The 17,455-nt window shown below is 37.4% G+C and overlaps 1 protein-coding gene and 1 non-coding gene across 2 annotated transcripts; both read right to left on the reverse strand.

Moving 5' to 3' along the window:
• Positions 1-10,052: 10,052 nt before the first annotated feature.
• TRNAT-GGU (transfer RNA threonine (anticodon GGU)) lies at positions 10,053-10,125 on the reverse strand. Its single transcript has one exon. It is a non-coding gene; the product is annotated as a tRNA-Thr (tRNA).
• Positions 10,126-15,200: 5,075 nt separating this feature from the next.
• Positions 15,201-16,798, reverse strand: LOC105076607 (calcitonin receptor-stimulating peptide 2). Its single transcript, XM_010964829.3, is given in 4 exon segments — positions 15,201-15,235; positions 15,238-15,389; positions 15,812-15,943; positions 16,713-16,798. Coding segments are annotated over 4 exon segments (405 nt in total).
• Positions 16,799-17,455: the final 657 nt, after the last annotated feature.

Raw genomic sequence — 17,455 nt, forward strand, 5'->3', positions numbered from 1 at the left:
GATTTATACACCAGTGAAACCACTACCACAATCAAGCTAGCTAACATTTTCATCACTCCCCAAGAGGTGCAATTTTTGAATTCCCAATTTATCTCTTCCCACCCCCTTTACCCACTGGTAACAGTAAGTTTGTTCTCTATGTCTGTCAGTCTGTTTCTGTTTTTAGGTAAGTTCATTTGTGTCGTTTTTTTTAGGATCCCACATATGAGCGATATCATATGGCATTTTTCTTTCTCTTCTTGGCTTACTTCACCTAGAATGACAATCTCAGGTCCATCCATGTTGCTGCAAATGGCATTATTTTATTCTTTTTTATGGCTGAGTAGTATTGACATAGTTTCCAATTCTGACAATGTCTCAAACTTGGTATGAGTTGTTAAAATACTGTATCTTTTTTGGAAGTGAAAGACTATTATCTCCTGTACTCCTGGAAGTTTGTGGAAAGTTGTTGTATGGCTTATTTGTAAATAGAATCTTATTTTTCCACTATCTTACTTTATGATTTGGAGACATGTGCTCACAGGAAAAAAAAAAAAGAAACCTAGACTTTAAAATTGCTTATGAGAAATGACAGTCACTTCAGGTGACACCTACTTTTATGAAGTCTGTGAATTCATTTTTCCCTTATAATACTTGAAAGGATGACAACCAGTCCTCAAGTCTTATACATTTATTTTAAAAGCAGTCTTGAGTAAAAATGTACCACATTGAGAATTACCAATTCCTTGGAGATTCACTCTGAATGTGCAAGCTTCTGGAATGTATTTAATCCTTTAATTCTGGATCCTCCTACTCTGCCATCTTCTCAGAATCCTCTACCCCATTTTGCTGTTAATGTAAAAACCAACTTCTTACTGTAGCTTACAAGGCTTTCTAAATCTTACCCAGTGATTCCCATCCTTGTTTATAAAAACTGAGTAAGTTTTTTTTAAGATATGGATAATCACACACCATTCCTAAAAGTTTAATATTATCTTCATTTCTTTCAATTTTATCTTTTATTCTCTGTCTCCAACCTTATTTCTAGTTTCTTAAACATGCTTTACAGCTGTGTGTGGTAAATATTTAACAACTGGTAGTTCTCTAGGGGAGGGGGGAAGGCCTGATTTGTAGGATTTTCAAAATTCTACTGTGTAAATCCTCCCAATATGTCTACTTCCCTGCTACCAATGAGATGGCCCTGAACACAAAGTATGGAAGAGATGCAAACAATGGCTTACATGAGCTGATATGAGCAGGCCCCATCATGCCACTGATACTATGACTATGCCCCAGTCTCTATGCTTGAAATCCGCTTAATGTCCCTCCACTGCCTTTCAATCTTCAGATCTCAAATTAAAGTTTATTTCTTTTTTTTCAAATTAAAGTTTATTTCTTAAGGTAGCTCTTTCCCTAGTTCCTGACAAGGCTACGTCTTTGTTACATATACCTGTAGTGCACTGTACTCTGTGATTATTTCTCTTACTTTATGTTAATGAGTGATATCAAAGTTTCTTATTCATCCTCTAATGAGCGGAGGGATTGTATGTTTTCTGTTCATCACTGTATCGCTGCCACTGTATTAGTAGTAGCCTGCCATGACACAGTACCATAGACAGATAACTTAAACAAGAGACATATTTTCTTTCAGTTCTGTAGACTGGAAGTTGGAGATCAGGGTGCTAGCCTGGTCAGGTTCTTGTGAGGTCTCTCATCCTGGCTGGCAGACAGCCTTCTTCTCGTTGTATGCTCACATGACACAGAGAGGGGGTGAGGGTAGCACAGACAACTCTCTGGTGTCTCTTCATAAAAGGGTGTTAATCCCAGTATGAGAGCCCCACACACATGACCTCATCTAATCCTAATTCTTTCCCAAAGAACCCATCTACAGATACCATCACTTAGGGATTAGAAATTCAACATTTAAGTTTGAATGGGGCTGAATTATTTGATTACTCTTGGAAATAAGCTGAGTTCAGCACCGCCTCATGAGATTACATACCTGCCTTACAGAGAGGCCCAGCATTCCTTGGCAGGTCCCCAGGTCTGGTGTATATGACACTGCTTTCTGATCTCTCTAGGGTTCTATGGAGTTGTCTTTACATTCCTGGGTCATGCCTCATGCCATGGGCCCACAAATAGCTTTAGTGATCCTGCTCTATCTTGGCATCACCTCTTCTTTTCAAATCATCAGCTCTGGTTGTTGGGTGTTCTGTCATTTCAATTCTAGTCATCAGTGATTGAGTATGCAGCTCTCGGCAAAGGTGGTCTTCATCAGCTATACTTGCAAAGGAATCTGGCTATCTCATAAGAGCTGTGTGGTATTCAGCTGCCACCTTACAAGGTCACTTTCCATTCAGATTTGAAACTCCCACCATTCTTCATGGGACCTTCAATAACTTCCCAAATCCAGATAGACAGACTGATAGTTCGCATTTGCAGAGGAGAAATAATTGACTAGACTTGGATCCAGTGACTTGTGAGCTTATTCAGGCTCTTGTTATTTCTTACTTTCCTGGTTGCTTTGGCCTTCTGACAGAATGCTGTTCATTTTTAGAGCTGTGATATGGTACCACATTCCAGGAAAGCTTTTCTATTTGGATTAGATTAGAACACAGGCCCTGTGCTACTCAGGGTTACCATTTATTAAAATGGGTTTGTTTTCCTTTTTGCAGTCGTATTATCACCTTTTTAAAAATTGAAGTATAGTTGACATACGGTGTCATGTTAGTTTCAGGTATACAACATAGTGATTTCAACATTTATGTACGTTACGAATTGATCACCACGATAAGTCTAGTAACCATCTGTCATCATACAAAGTTACTACAATATTATTGACTATGTTCCTTATGGAGAACAAAATGAAGACAGTTCCTATATGAATGGAACTTTCAGCTAAAGTGTTAGACATTAATCAGATATTCACACTAATAAATGCATAAACTAAAACTGAAATGGTGAGCTAAGGAAAGGTATGTCTACTCTTTGAAATTAAATAGGAAATAAATATAACCTATACCCAGGATAGTTGTCTGAGAAGGCTTCTCTAAGGAAACAACCCTTAGCTGAGATGTAAGAGATGAGTAAGTGTTAACTGGGAATAGAGAAGATACAGGAACTTTGGAACAAGGAAATAGCATGTGGAGAGGCCCTGTGGTAGAAAGAATGTGCAGATTCTAACAAACTGAAAGAATGCCAGTGTAACTGGAATTCAGAATAGGAGAGAGAACAAGGTGAGAAATGAGGCTGGAACAATAGTCAGTTGCCACTTCATAAGCTTTGTGGACTGTATTAAAGGTTTTGTATAGGCCTTGGCCACTGTTGGCTGCATTTAAGTAAGCAAGAATCTACTTCTACAACTTTCCTAGATTTACACATGAGCCAGGCTCTTCAGGAAGTTCCTAGAGTATCCCTCTTTATGGAAACAATTCATCTCATCATTGTCCTGGCAGGTCTGAAGAGGAGAGATGAGGCCAAGACTTACAGTGCTTGGCTCAGGGCTCTACAAGAGACAAGGCAAGACATTTGTTAGCTCTCCCAATAATTTATGTGCAGCAACTGCTACAGGAATATTCAGAAAAGTTTCACCGGGAGTAGAAATATCTGAGGATCCAAATAATCCAAGAGCCTACCCCAGGTACATTCTTGATAATAAGTAAGTAATTATCTAGAATGGATCCAGCTAATGGATGGCTCATAGAAAACTAAATCCAGCTAGGAACTTCATAGTAAAGAAAAAGTGATTTACTTTAAAACCCCAACAATTAATACCCAGTCCTTTCTTCAGAGGCATAGTCTCAGTCACAGCCAATTATCCTGGAAAGTCTGCCCATTATGAATTTCTTGAGAACCAAGTGAAGCAGGAGAGCAGAGAAAGTGAGTTCTGCTTACTAGTAGAGGATTTTTCTAAGAGTCAGAATGATCCAAAGAGAGAATAAGCTACCTCAGGAGATAGTGATCTCAAAGTTTAAAAGTGAACTAGAAGATGACTTGGGGAATGCTATAGAATGGATTCAAGCATGCAGGTTTGGTCTACACGGCCTATAATGGTTTCTTCCTACCTCAAGAATCTTAGAGGCAGACAAAATGGTGTGAAATAGTAGCTATCAGCTCCAGAGAAATGAGACATTGGAGAGAGAAAGTGGCTGCTATTAAAAAGCACTCAATAATGAGGAAGAACAGAAGGACTTAATTTTGTTTGGAGTGGAAGCAGTTTATGGCACTGCACCTAAACTGATCTGGGTCTGGGAACCAGGGCAAAGAAATCTGACATTGCATCCTTTCTGGGCACTGTGGCTTCAAACTTGAAATCAGTTCAGCACATGCAGCCAACTCTGCTAAATATGCTTTCCCAAAATTGATATTTGAGTAAGTTATCATAGTTTGGGTGGATAATAGTTATCTATTGCTGTTTAGCAAATTATCTCAAAACTTGGCAGTTTGGAAGATCAAGTGCTTAATATCTCACGGTTCCTGATGGTAGGCTATCTGGGAGAGGCTCAGCTGGGTGGTTCTGGCTCAGGGTCTCTCTTGAGGTTGCTGTCCAGCTCTCAGCTAGGTCTGCAGTCATCTCCAGGCTCAAATGGGGCTGGAGGATCCATTTCTAAACTCAGTTATTTCGTTGTTGACAGGCCTCCATTCCTCACTGACTGTTGGTCATTTACCTACATTCCTTGACACACAGACTCCTCCATAGCCTGCTTGAGTGGCCTCGTTTCATGACATCTGGCTTCCCACAGAAGTGATTCAAGAGGGAGAAAGATGTGAACAAGTAAGTGAAATAGTGCCCCCAAAGGAAACAGGACTCATATATATAATATATTAAGATCTTTTACAACTAAATAGTAAGAAGATAAGTTGTCCAATTAAAAATGGCAAAATAGTGGCACAAGAACTTTACAAAAGAATATAAACAAATGGCCAGTAAGTATATGAGAAGATACTCAATTATCACTTTTAATTAGGGAGATAAAAATGAAAATCTATAATGAGGCACTGTTACAGTATCATAAGAATGGCTAAAATTATAAAGGTTGAAAATACCAATCATTGTCAGGCTTGTATGAAACAAGTTAAATGATCTGAAACTTATGCTGGAGTGTAGAACCATTTGTTAACTGGCATAGTCAATTTAGTTGTACAGACATATACCATACAAGTTCAAGCTATCCAAGAGAAATGACTTCAGCTCTTCATAGAAACACTTGTATGTGAATGTTCATAAGAGTGTCATACATAATAATTAAAACTAGAAACAATACATCTATCTGTCCACAATACATCTTTGGTATATATTAGAATGCTACTTAATTCTTTCTCCCCAACCCCTTGGAATTGACACCTAATTAATACCCAATTAACCTCCCAAATAATTATATACTGATACATGCAACAATATAAATCAATCTCCCAAACATGATACTGAGTGAAAGAAGCTATATAAAATAGAGTACATACCATATATCTACTGAAAAATGAATCCACACTGATACAAATCACATCAGTGATTGTGTGAGGCAGTGGTTTGGGTGATATTGATTTCAAAGTGATAATAAAGAGCATGCTGGGGTGATGGAAATATTCTATACTTTTTTGTGGTAATTGTTATTTGGGCTATATGGCATATTCTTGGTAAAACTTACTGAAATAATATAGATTAAAGTATATAATTTAATATTTATACCTTATTAAAGTTATTTATAAAGGTGAGAAAAAATTAAAATTATGTAAACTAAAAAGTTTTAGAATGCAAAGGCTAGTTCACAGAAAAAAAAATAGTATTTGGAAACTTTATTGTCTTCTCTTAGTCTTTGCAAGATCAACCACAAGGCAAAAACAATATATATGAATAATATCATTAATCACATCAATTTCATATACATAAATTTATAGGTAGATAGAGATGTAAATATTTTTACCTCTGGGAAGCACTTTCTTCTGTTATTTAAAAAATATTTTTTGGAAAGGGTCACATAATAAGTCTTATAAAAAATCTCAGTAATTTTCCCAAGTAAAACAATTATTTTAAAAATTTATAGACATCATTTTATCTAACCTCAGTGTAAAAAATCTGGCACTGAATAACTGATATATAATTTTCAAAGCTATTTTAAAGCTAGAAATGTTATTCTTAACAACTTTTGACTGAAAATGGAAGTCAAAACAAAAATTATAGACTTTTAAAAATGAAATATTTATATCACATGACATGTCACATGGTTAAAGATGAACTTAGAGATCAAAATCAGTCTTCTGTAGTTTCATTATTTATTACTTCAACCAATCTTTATTTAAGGGCTAGCATGTTCTAGAAATCTCTTTACACTCCAGGGATATAGATTAAAAAAAACCATGCAACTTCATTCATAGAGTTACATGCTAGTGGAAGTACATAGACCAAAAAAACCACTATAAATATATAATATTTCAGATAATGATAAGTTCTTTGGAAATACAGCTGAATAAGGTGACTAGAGAGTGATCAGAGAAGGGATGCCTTTTTGCATATAGTGGTAGGGGAAGCCTTCCCTGAGAAGGTGATAATTCAGCCATTTTCTGAAGGAAGGGAAGGAGTCATGCAGATATTGAGGGAATAGCATGTTAGGCAGAGAAAATAGTAAGTGCAAAGACCCTGAGGAAGCTGGGAGTGGAACAAGCAATGGTTACTTGATAAGAAGGGAAATTAGAGAAATTATAGGGGGTCAGATCATGGAGTACCTCCTAGGCTACCATAAGGACTTTGACACTTACTCTGAGGATGGTGGGGAGCCTGTGGAAAGATTTGAGCAGAGGATAGATGCGGTATAAATTGTGTTTTTAAAAGATTATTTCAGAATCATCTACATAGCAAAAAGGGTAGAAACAGGGAGATCATTTGGGAGGTTGTTGTAATAGTTCAGGTAAAACATAATGGAGACTTGGATCAGGATGAAATCAGTTAGGTGGGGAAAAATAGTTAAATACAACTGATCAATAAAAAGAAAATATAAGCAATTTAATTCAATAATTCAGCTCAGAAATCTAGAAAGAGACCAGGTCAATCTAGAAAGAGACCAGTGAATGTGTTTAATTTAATCTCCCTTTTCAACAATCATGTGGAATAAGGGAATTAAGTGGGCCAGAAAGAAATTAATGAATTAGAAACCAGAAAGACAGTGGAATTGAAAAATAAATATTAAAGGTAGTGCTTTGAAAAGTTCAGTAAAATAGAAATTGTTGGTAATTTGAATGAGGAAAGGAAAAACACAGATACACTACATCCAGAATGAAAAAGAAGATATAATCTCAAATATGAAGATTTTAAATTATAATGAAAATGTACAATTTGCTAATATATGCAAAAATTTTTAATTAAAAAGTTTTACAAAAATATATATAAGTAAAATATATAGAAATAAAAATAGAATAAAATAAAACAATAAATTTGAATAGCCATGGCAGAAATTGAAAACCCTCTAAGAGCTATGTTATAAAAAGAACTCTACGAGAAAGTTTCACAGGTCAGTTACATCAAGCTTAAAAGCACAGATAGTTTTCACACTATTTACACTGATCTAAAACATAGAAAAAGTTCAAAACTTTGCCAACTCATTTGATAACTCCAATTCTAAATAGAACAAAAGGAGTACAAAATCCTAAATGAATCACAGCAAATTGAATTTAGAAAAATATTTTAGTACACATCCTCTGACAAAAGTAGAATTTATGAAGAAGCAGTATAGTGATCTAAGAGTGCAGACTCTGGAGTCAGATAGCTTAGAAACAGGTTTGTGTCTTGGGATGGATCTGATAGCTGTATGGCTTTAGTGAACTTGTTTAATCTCGTTGTGCCTCAGTTCCCTCATCCATAAAATAGACCTTTTAAGAGTATCTACCTTATCCAGGTGTTGTAAAGATTGAAAGAGTTAATATCTTCAATTCACTTTCTAAAGTGCCTAGCAGGTGGTAACCACTCAAAAAGTATCATCTATTAATATTAGTTGATATTTTTAGAAATATATTAGTCAATTACTATGTCAAAGGAAAAAAAGCCATAAGATAATTCTTTTAAATAACAAAAGATATTTTGATAAAACTTAGTATCTGTTTTTGATTTTAAAAATTCTTCCAGTACCTAGTAGGGAGTTTATTCATGTATGTGTGTATACATGTATAATATACATTTTATTGAATATGCAAGAAGTTCTACATAATATAATAAGAATACAAATATGAAATGTGATTTACTGTTGTTTATAGATGATGCAATTGTCTACCTGGAAAACCCAATGCAAATCGAAATCCAACAAGATTTTAAAAAAATTGATAATTATCCTAACTACCCTCTGGAAAAATAAATGTATGAGAATTGCCAAGATCACTTTGAAAAAGAGAAATATGAATGCCTTTGCCCTACTGGTTATTAAACTATCTTACTGGTTTATAAATATACCAATAGAGGAGAAAAGAAAGATCAGAAGATGATCAACAAATCAATGTGGGATGACTTGGTTTATTTAATAAAAGGTATTGGAACAGGCAGACATAATCTGATCAGTAATAAAATCTCTGACTGCTTTGTAAGGATAATCACTGTGTAGTTTCTGAAATTCATCATGTTGTCCAGGGGATATTTGCTGAGCCAGTGTGGAATCTTGCATTAGGGAGGTGATACCAGAAGCCATGGCTTATTGAGAATGGTGCATTAATTCTCTAAAAACAATTCTTTCTTAAAATTTTTTATTGAAGTGTAGTCGATTTACAAAGTGTTAATGACTGGTGTACAGCATAATAATTCATTTATATGTATTACATAATATATATATATATATTCCTTTTCAGATTCTTTTTCATTATAGGCCATTATAAGGTATTGAATATAGTTCTTTGTGCTATACAGTAGGACCTTGTTGTTTATCTATTTTATATGTAGTAGTTAGTATCTGCAAATCTCAGACTCCCAATTTATCTCTCCCCACCCCTAGTAACCACAAGTTTGTTTTCTATGTTGGTGAATCTGAACTGTTTTATAAATAAGTTTGTGTCCTTTCTCTTTTTTTAGACTCCACATGTAAGTGATATCATATGGTATTATTTCTTTCTCTTTCTGGCTTGCTTCACTTAATATGATGATATCCAGGTCCATCCATGTTGCTGCAAATGGCATTATTTTATTCTTTTTGATGGCTGAGTAGTATTCCTTTGTATGTATATATGTATGTATATGTGTATACAACTTCTTATCCAGTCATCTGTTGATGGACATTTAGGTTGCTTTCATATGTTAGCTATTGTAAATACTGCTGCTGTGAACATTGGGGTGCATGTATCTTTTCAAATTACAGTAAAAACAATTCTTAATTTATGTATCTGTCTCCTTATAGTTCTCTCAGTTGTTGTTTTACATAATTTGAGGCCACATTGTTGGGTGCACATATGTTCATGGTAGGTATATCTTCATGCTCAATTATTCCTTTTTCTAGTATATCACACTTTTCCCATAAGTTTTTTTTTTGCCTTGAATTCTATTTTCACTATATAAGAAATAACCTCACTTATTTTTATTCGTATTTGTCTTGTCTTTTACTGTCCTTTTATCTTAATCCATTCAGAATCCTTGTGCTGTTAATATTTCTTGTGCAGAAAAACAGTGCTGGATCCTTTAAAAAACACACACACACACACACATGATCATCTTGGTTTTTTATTTAATTGGTGACTTTAATTTACAAATATTTTAAAAGTGATATAAGCATTTATTATGCCATCTTTTATACATAATACATTTATTACATAATTTGGGGTCTTTTTTCCCCACTTTCCATTGAATGGAATAGATTCTATTCACTAGTTAAAAGTTACTCATTCCTTGTAAATTATGATGGTTGCTTTAACTTAAAAAAAGACTTGTACTTATGTGCATTTATTCCTATTAGTCATGATTATAACAAACAACCATCTATACCATTTACCTAGCTTAGAAAATAAAACCCTAGGAAATAAAATTTGGTAGAAGACACGTGTATAACCCTCTTTATGACATCTCCTTTCCTCCTCCTCAATATTAATCACTCTTTTTTTTCCCTCCTTAACAGAGGCACTGGGGATTGAACCCAGGACCTCATGCATACCAAGCATTCGCTCTACCCACTGAGCTATACCTCCCAAACCCTAGGTTTTTTTTTTTTATTACTCTTTTGAATGTCATGTTTATTCTCCCTAGAAATTACTGTGTATTTTTGTTACATACGTATGTAATCCTAAGTTTTATATAGTCTTGTTATACATGTTTTATACTCAAAGCAAGTAATATCATCTAGTATATATCCTTTGTGACTTGGTTTATTTTGTACTCAATATTATATGTGAGATTTATCCAAAGTTGATACATATTATTTGTATTCAGTACTACACACTGATTATACATATCCATTATATGAATAAATCACAGTTAATTTATCAGAGGTATATACTATCCAGTTTTAACAGCAGAAGATGGGAACTGAAATAAACAACCTTTATGATTTTAAGAAGAAATGAAAATGGTAACCAAAATAAAATAGTAAAAAGAAACAAGGGAATTTTCCAAATTACCTATTCAGCAGATTGGCCTAAAACCCAAATCTCAGTAACAGGGAAAACAAGCTATAGTAGCAAAAATAATTTCATCCGCTAATGCCCCTTGTATGGGTCTATTTGGGCAGTCATAACAGAATATCACAGACTAAATGACTTAAACAACAAAATTTTATTCTCTCTCAGTTCTGGATGCTGGAATTACATGTAATTACATATACATCAAGGTGCGATAAGTGTTACTGTGTGGAGAGGTCTCTCTTCTTGTCTTACAAATGGCCTTCTACTTGTTGTGTCCTCACCTGACCTCTTCTCTGTGTGTGGATGAGGGAAAGAGAGGGAGGGAGGGAGAGATTTCTGGTATCTCTTCATCTTTTTATCAGATAAGGGCCACACCCTTACAACCTCATTTAACCTTAAGTACCTGCCTAAAAGCCCTTCTCCAAACATAGTCACAATAGGGGTTAGGGCTTCAGTACATGAATATTGGGGGAGGAACAAATTTACTCTACAATACTGCCAAATCATATATACCACTTAGCTATTGCCATAACAATGTTACCAAAAAAAAAAAAAAGCAAAACCCTCAAAGTCTTACCAGCTTATAAAACAAATATTTATTTTTCTTGCTCATGGGAGTGAGGTAGGGATGAAGATGGTCTCAGTTGTTGCGTGTAGATCCAGAGTTCAGTTCAGGTTTAGGTCTAAGGGCTATTTTTGGAGCCCAGGCTAAAAGTACAAAGGATACCTAAGACTTGGTCTTTTCAGGGTGATGGCAGAAGCACAAGAGCACAAAACCCAATTACATAAACACATTTAAAGACTCACCTTGAGCCAAATTTACCAACATCTCCTCAGCCAAATAAAATCACATGACCAAGCCCAAAATCAAGAGGCAAGGAAGTCAATTTTACCCACTATGTGGCTATGCCGAGGGTAACCATGTAACACAACTACAGCATAGTGGAGATTTGGGAGTCATAATTCAGTTAGCTACAGCATGTGTTCTCAAGATCTGAGCGTTTGGCATGGGCATTAATTGACACTAAAAGACATTCTTTTATGTCATTCTAAGTGAAGTAAGCCAGAAAGAAAGAAAAATACCATATGAGATTGCTCATATGTGTTACCTAAAAAAAACCAAAAAACAAAAACAACAAAAACAAAGCATAAATACAAAACAGAAATAGACTCATAGACATAGAATACAAACTTGTGGTTGCCAAGGGGGCAGAGGGTGGGAAGGGATAGACGGGATTTCAAAATTGTACAGTAGATAAACAAGATTATACTGTATAGCACAGGGAAATATACACAAGATCTTACGGTAGCTCACAGAGAAAAAAATGTCTCAATGAATATATATATGTTCATGTATGACTGAAAAATTGTGCTCTACACTGGAATTTGACACAACATTGTAAATTGATTATAAATCAATTAAAATATAAAAAAAGAATATTTCTATTTCCTGGTTCAAACAAAATCTCAAAAAAAAAAAAAAAGACATTCTTTTGCTGCAGTGGCCCATGTGGATCTGGGTAGTAAAAACTGATGCTGCAGCCACACCAAAGTCTCCATGTTGTGCATTGACTGCCTTATGCACTCCTAACATTTATTCTTACGGTTTTGATTCAGTGCACTCTCCGTTGTGGTTTGAAAGTCAGATTGGTCACACTCTTTCACTCTATGAGCTCTGAGTAAATTGAGAAATACCCAGATTTCTGGTGGAAACTTAGTACAATATTGACTCTATTATTGGTGAAGCTGCCTTGGATCCCAGACTACAGTGGTCTTCCTGCTATTGCCTCCATTGGTAAGAATTTACCTACCTAGCCATAGGTACTGCTCCTAGAGAGTGCCTTGCCCATCTGTTTTGTTTAGTGCTTGGGAAAAAGAAGAAAAGCTGGTCAGATTAATCCAGAGGAGGAGAAAGGGAGAGTGAGCATTATGTTCAAACTGAAGAAATGGTCCCTGTAGGGGCCTGGAGTCACAAATTGCAGAAGTCTCCACATGCTTGAGGGATTGACTATCAGGGTAATTGCTGAAAATGAAGACCTTCCCACAATTAAGCCTGAAGGGTATAGGGCCTAGAGGGAACCTGAGTTGACCACAAACACAAAAGAGAAGGTGACTTGACTCCATTCATTACAGAAAAATTTACTGACTGCTACCTTGTGCCAGGCATGTTGTTCTGTGTGTAGGGGATTCAGCAAATTAACAAAATTACCATATTCCTATTTGTGTAGAAGTTACATTGTTCATAGGATAGGGTACAAACAATAAGCCAAATAAGTAAAAAAATATATGTATACACACACACACACACGTACATACACTATGATATTAGGTAATTAGGGGTAAAGAGAAAAAAATAAAGCAAAGAAGAGGGTTGGGGTGTGTTGGTGTGCTGAGGTACAATTTCAGAAAGGATAGTCAGGGTAGGTGATATTTGAGTCAAGATCCAGAGGAGATGAGGCCACTGGGTAAGAGTTCTCTGCAGAAAGGTACCAGCAGGTGGAAACAACTAAGGGTGCTGGTGCCTGTGGATATAGAACAAGGAGTAGTAAGAAGGCCAGTGTGAAGAAGTAGGATGTCAGAAGAGGCAGTAATGGGACTGGTGATGATAGGAAGATAAACTCACACCCTGTAAGCCATTGCAATGACCCAGGTGTTTACTCCTTGAGAGAGTCAATGGAGTATCCTGTTTCCAAGGGAAACATGGTCTGCTCTACCTTTTGGCTAAGGTAGGGGTCTTATGTTTAAATAGACTGAATGGGAGCAAAGCTCATAATTCTTTGTGCTTCTGAGGAAATAAAAGAGTCAGTAGGTAGGAGGATATGACTTTTCTAACTAAAAAACCCCACTTAACTGACTGTCCAAAAGTGAAACTGGCTGCCCAGTCACCTTGGAAGTTATAGTCAGGAGCTGGTCACTGGCACTTGCAGCAGATGCCCAGGGATATTGGAGCTGTGAAATTCCTATATCAAATAAGCATCTAGACCCTATGACATCCCACATTCCTTCCAATACTGAGTGTCTCTGATTCCATAGCATGTATCAACTCAGTCTCCCCCAGTTAGAATATAAGCTACATGAATGCAGGGAGTTTCGTCTGTTCCGTTCATCGCTCTATTCCTGCAGCTCAAATAGTGTCAAGCATATACAGACACTCAGTTATTTGTTAAATATAGGAATTCTCTGCTAAACTTATTGCAGGACCCTGAGCAATGCACTCTTCTTCTCTGCACCTCAGAGAGTAAAAAGTTGGATTCGATGTCATCTAACGATCTTTCCAGGTCTGCCAGTCTGTGATCCCATTTCATACTGTGAGCCATTGTTCTAAAGGGCTTTGTGGGCTATGGGGTATATGAAGGGATGATCCTGGGGAGGAAAGGCACGGATTGGTAGGGGCAAGCCTGAGTCAGAGCGAAGTGAACAGGTAACTTCTGGGGCTGGGGACCAGGGCAGTCTCTGAAATTAAGTGTGAATGTCTCTTTGAGATGCAGGGGGTTCTAATTCCTATAAGGGTGTTTCCCTAGACACTGAGGGTACAGGATACTGAGGACCCACCCCAAGCATGTTGTCTTTGCCTCATTTGAGCCAGCCTGAACAAAGTGTTCACAGGTCCCTGAGATTGTCATGGGAAAAACAGCAAAAATAGCAACAGGGACTCCTTTTAAGTGTATTGAAAATACAGTTTTTTACCTGGATGAAGTGCACAATGAGAACATTTCTTTACATGAAGAGTTCCCTTGAGGCACAGCATTACTGTGTGTCCCCAGATCCCCACAAGGCAGTGATTTCATGTCCCCCTGAGGTTTAGTAGAGCTGCGACCATCAACAGGTTGACTGACAGGGCTCAGATTTGCTACCAGATAAACCAATGAGACATGAATTATATCGATTGAATACAGAATCAAATATAAAAAAGACGCATGTTGGGCAACTGCAACAATTTTATTCTGCATTTAGGTTCAGTTTATTTCAAGGAAAAGAATGTTTTCAATATCAAGAGGCATGCATGTATGTGTGTCTTCCATGCTATTATTTTTTGTAAGTAGCTTTCACTGCAGATTAAGAGTTCAGGTTCATGGTGACCTAGGAGGAAAAAAAAATAACAGCTAGAATTTTATTACTCATTAGTTGAGAGGCTCTTGCCATGAATTATCTCAATTACTTTTTATTTTAATGATAACAGGTTGATACTATTGTTGCCTTTAATCTGCATGTAGAAGCTGAGGCTCAGAGAGGGTCTGGCACATGGTCATAGAGTTAGAAGAGGACACAGTATTTGAACTCAGGTCTAAGTTCTGAATCCAGATGTACATGACATTGAGAGGAATACTCAAAAAGGATTGAGTCTTTGCCTTTCAAACTAAAAACTAGAATACTTACCATTATAACTGCAAAAGAATAGTGTTTTAAATGAAAAGGATCTATATTTTCTGGCAGATGATCTCAGTGTCACTGGGACATACTGAAAAAACAGAAATACTAATTCTAGGGATTTCAGCTATTGGGACTCTGTTCTTTCTCCAGAGAGTAGAGTCGTCATGTTCTCCTGTGAGTTTTTTTATGATACAGACCCAGGGAGGGCTAGGGTGTGACCTACACCCCTGCAATACCCAGCCATCTGTCCAGCCATCAAGGTACTAGGGCAGTCACCTTCTTCCTGGAGTCATTTCACTGCTCAGAACTGAAGTTCCCTGCTATCCTGGCCAAAGGCTTCGGAGCCCACATTGTTAGGCACAAAGTTTCTCTTAACCACGCTCCCAGATCTGCTCAGCCAGCCTGCTATCTTGTGGGTCACACAGGTGGCAGTGTCGCAGGATCTCTTCTGGGCAGTGATGCTGTTTTATAGAAGGAGAAAATGAGAAAGCCAGTCAGTGAGAGGTTGAGGGTGGGTGCCTGCCCCATGGGACCTTCAGTGGAAAATTACTGTTCTTGAGAGGGACCAATGAGCCTTAAATGTTTCTGCTAACCAAAAATCATCACAGCAGAAAATCATAGGGCATTAGGGAAAATGCCATAATTACTCCCTGCAGATATTTCCAGAGGTGTCAGAAAATGCAACGGTGGCTCTGGGTCACTGGCCTTGGAACACAGAATGGTAATAGCAATCTTTCCTGTATAAATAAATTAAATATCAACCAATGCTTTTGAGACCAGAGAAAATTATGGCATTATACCCAATCTCATTCTTAAAGATATGCCTTCCTGGTAAGCCAGGGGTGAGGGTAAGCTATGTTCTTGGAGAGGTGCAGGGACCTACCTGAAGTCCTCTGTCTCCTGGTCCAGCTCACTGACCTTCATCTGTACGTAATCCTTCACCATGGCAGCCAGTAGGAGGCACATTTCCTCCTCGGTGAGTGTAGCAGGATCAAAGTCACTCTCCAAGTCTGACCTAGGAAGGGGAAGCAAGTCCAACATCTGCTCTGAGCGTTTGCCTACCTTCTCCCCAGGATATAAAGCCAGGTTTCCTGGTTTCTCTACCTCCCCTTAGGATGTGGCTGCCCCAACTTTCAATGGATAGGACATAAGCCCAGTGTCCATTCAAAAATTATGCAGCTTCCACAGGAGTTAGGCTCTGTTGTGACCACAAAGAAATGGTTTGCTGGAACTGGATCATATAGGCTTATGAAAGCCGATGGTTAGATTTTCAGGAATATGCACTTAATGTTAAATACAGATATTATTCAAAATAAATGCTAATGATAGTTTGAATCTGAAAATGGTTTCAGTTTAATTTGAATGAGGGTGAGAAATTAGATGAATAGATTGCATATCAGATTTAATAACAAATTTATTGGCAAAGCAGCAATTAGAATGCAATCTATTTCTCAAATTATGGTTAGATTAGTAACTATGTTTGTGAAAGATGCAGATGTTTAAAAGCAGTAAAATATGCTCTAAGTTTGAATGAGGTATATGAAATTTATATAAATGAGTATTGTATACCTTATGTCTATTTGTAAATTGTGCTATATAACTTTGTAGCACCAAAAGTTTATGATAAACTTATATACACATTTACATTCATGCATTCATACCCTACCACACATTCCCCCACCTCCACCCACCAAGAGCCAGATGCAACACAGTACTACTGAGAACACAGACTTGTATGATTCCAGGGACTGTAGGGGTGGGAGCATTCCTATCAGGGCTCTTACCTGAGTGGTGCTGCTTGGAACATGCCCGCCTGGTACAAGACCAGGATGCTGAGGACCAGGAAGGGGGATAACTTCCAGAACCCCATGATGCCTCTCTGCAAGGGAAAATGATGTCACCCTGCAGCAGTTAAATATCTATGAGCCCGTAGACCCAAGCTCTGCTCCTGCCTCTCCCTCTAACTTCCTGGCGTCCTGGATTCAGGCTGGTCATGTCATTTCCCTTCACCATTGTTTCCTCCTCAGCAAAGTGGACTGCTGGAAGATCCAGTAAGCCTGTAGCACATCTGGTTTATCAAAGAAACCTTACAAGACAACTGAGTGATGAGGTCTCAGTCCATAGCCCACTCCCCAACACCCACACACTCTCAAATACAAACTGTTGGCCAGGACTCCTCTGAGGACAGACTTGGAGTACCATGTCACCACAGCTTTTCCTATAATGCAACACAGAGCTATTCCCACCCCACCCCTGCATTGCGGGGATTTTGCTCATACCAGGCAGGGGGCAAGGAGTAGAGAGGACATATCTGCAGTTTGAATCTCTGAGAAACCAAAGAACCAAATTCTACACTTCACCTGATCCACATTTTGGCAAAGAGTACCCTGTAAGAAGCAAGCTGGTAGAGTCTCAACTTGAGACCCGGGATTTAAACTGGGGGGGAAAATCTCCCAGAACCTGCAGCTGGGGCTTGCGTTTAATGGTTACCTGCCCCTGGTCTTTGCACCTATTTGCCACCTGCTTG

This window comes from Camelus bactrianus, chromosome 10 (genome assembly GCF_048773025.1).
Source record: "Camelus bactrianus isolate YW-2024 breed Bactrian camel chromosome 10, ASM4877302v1, whole genome shotgun sequence".
Lineage (NCBI taxonomy): Eukaryota > Metazoa > Chordata > Mammalia > Artiodactyla > Camelidae > Camelus > Camelus bactrianus.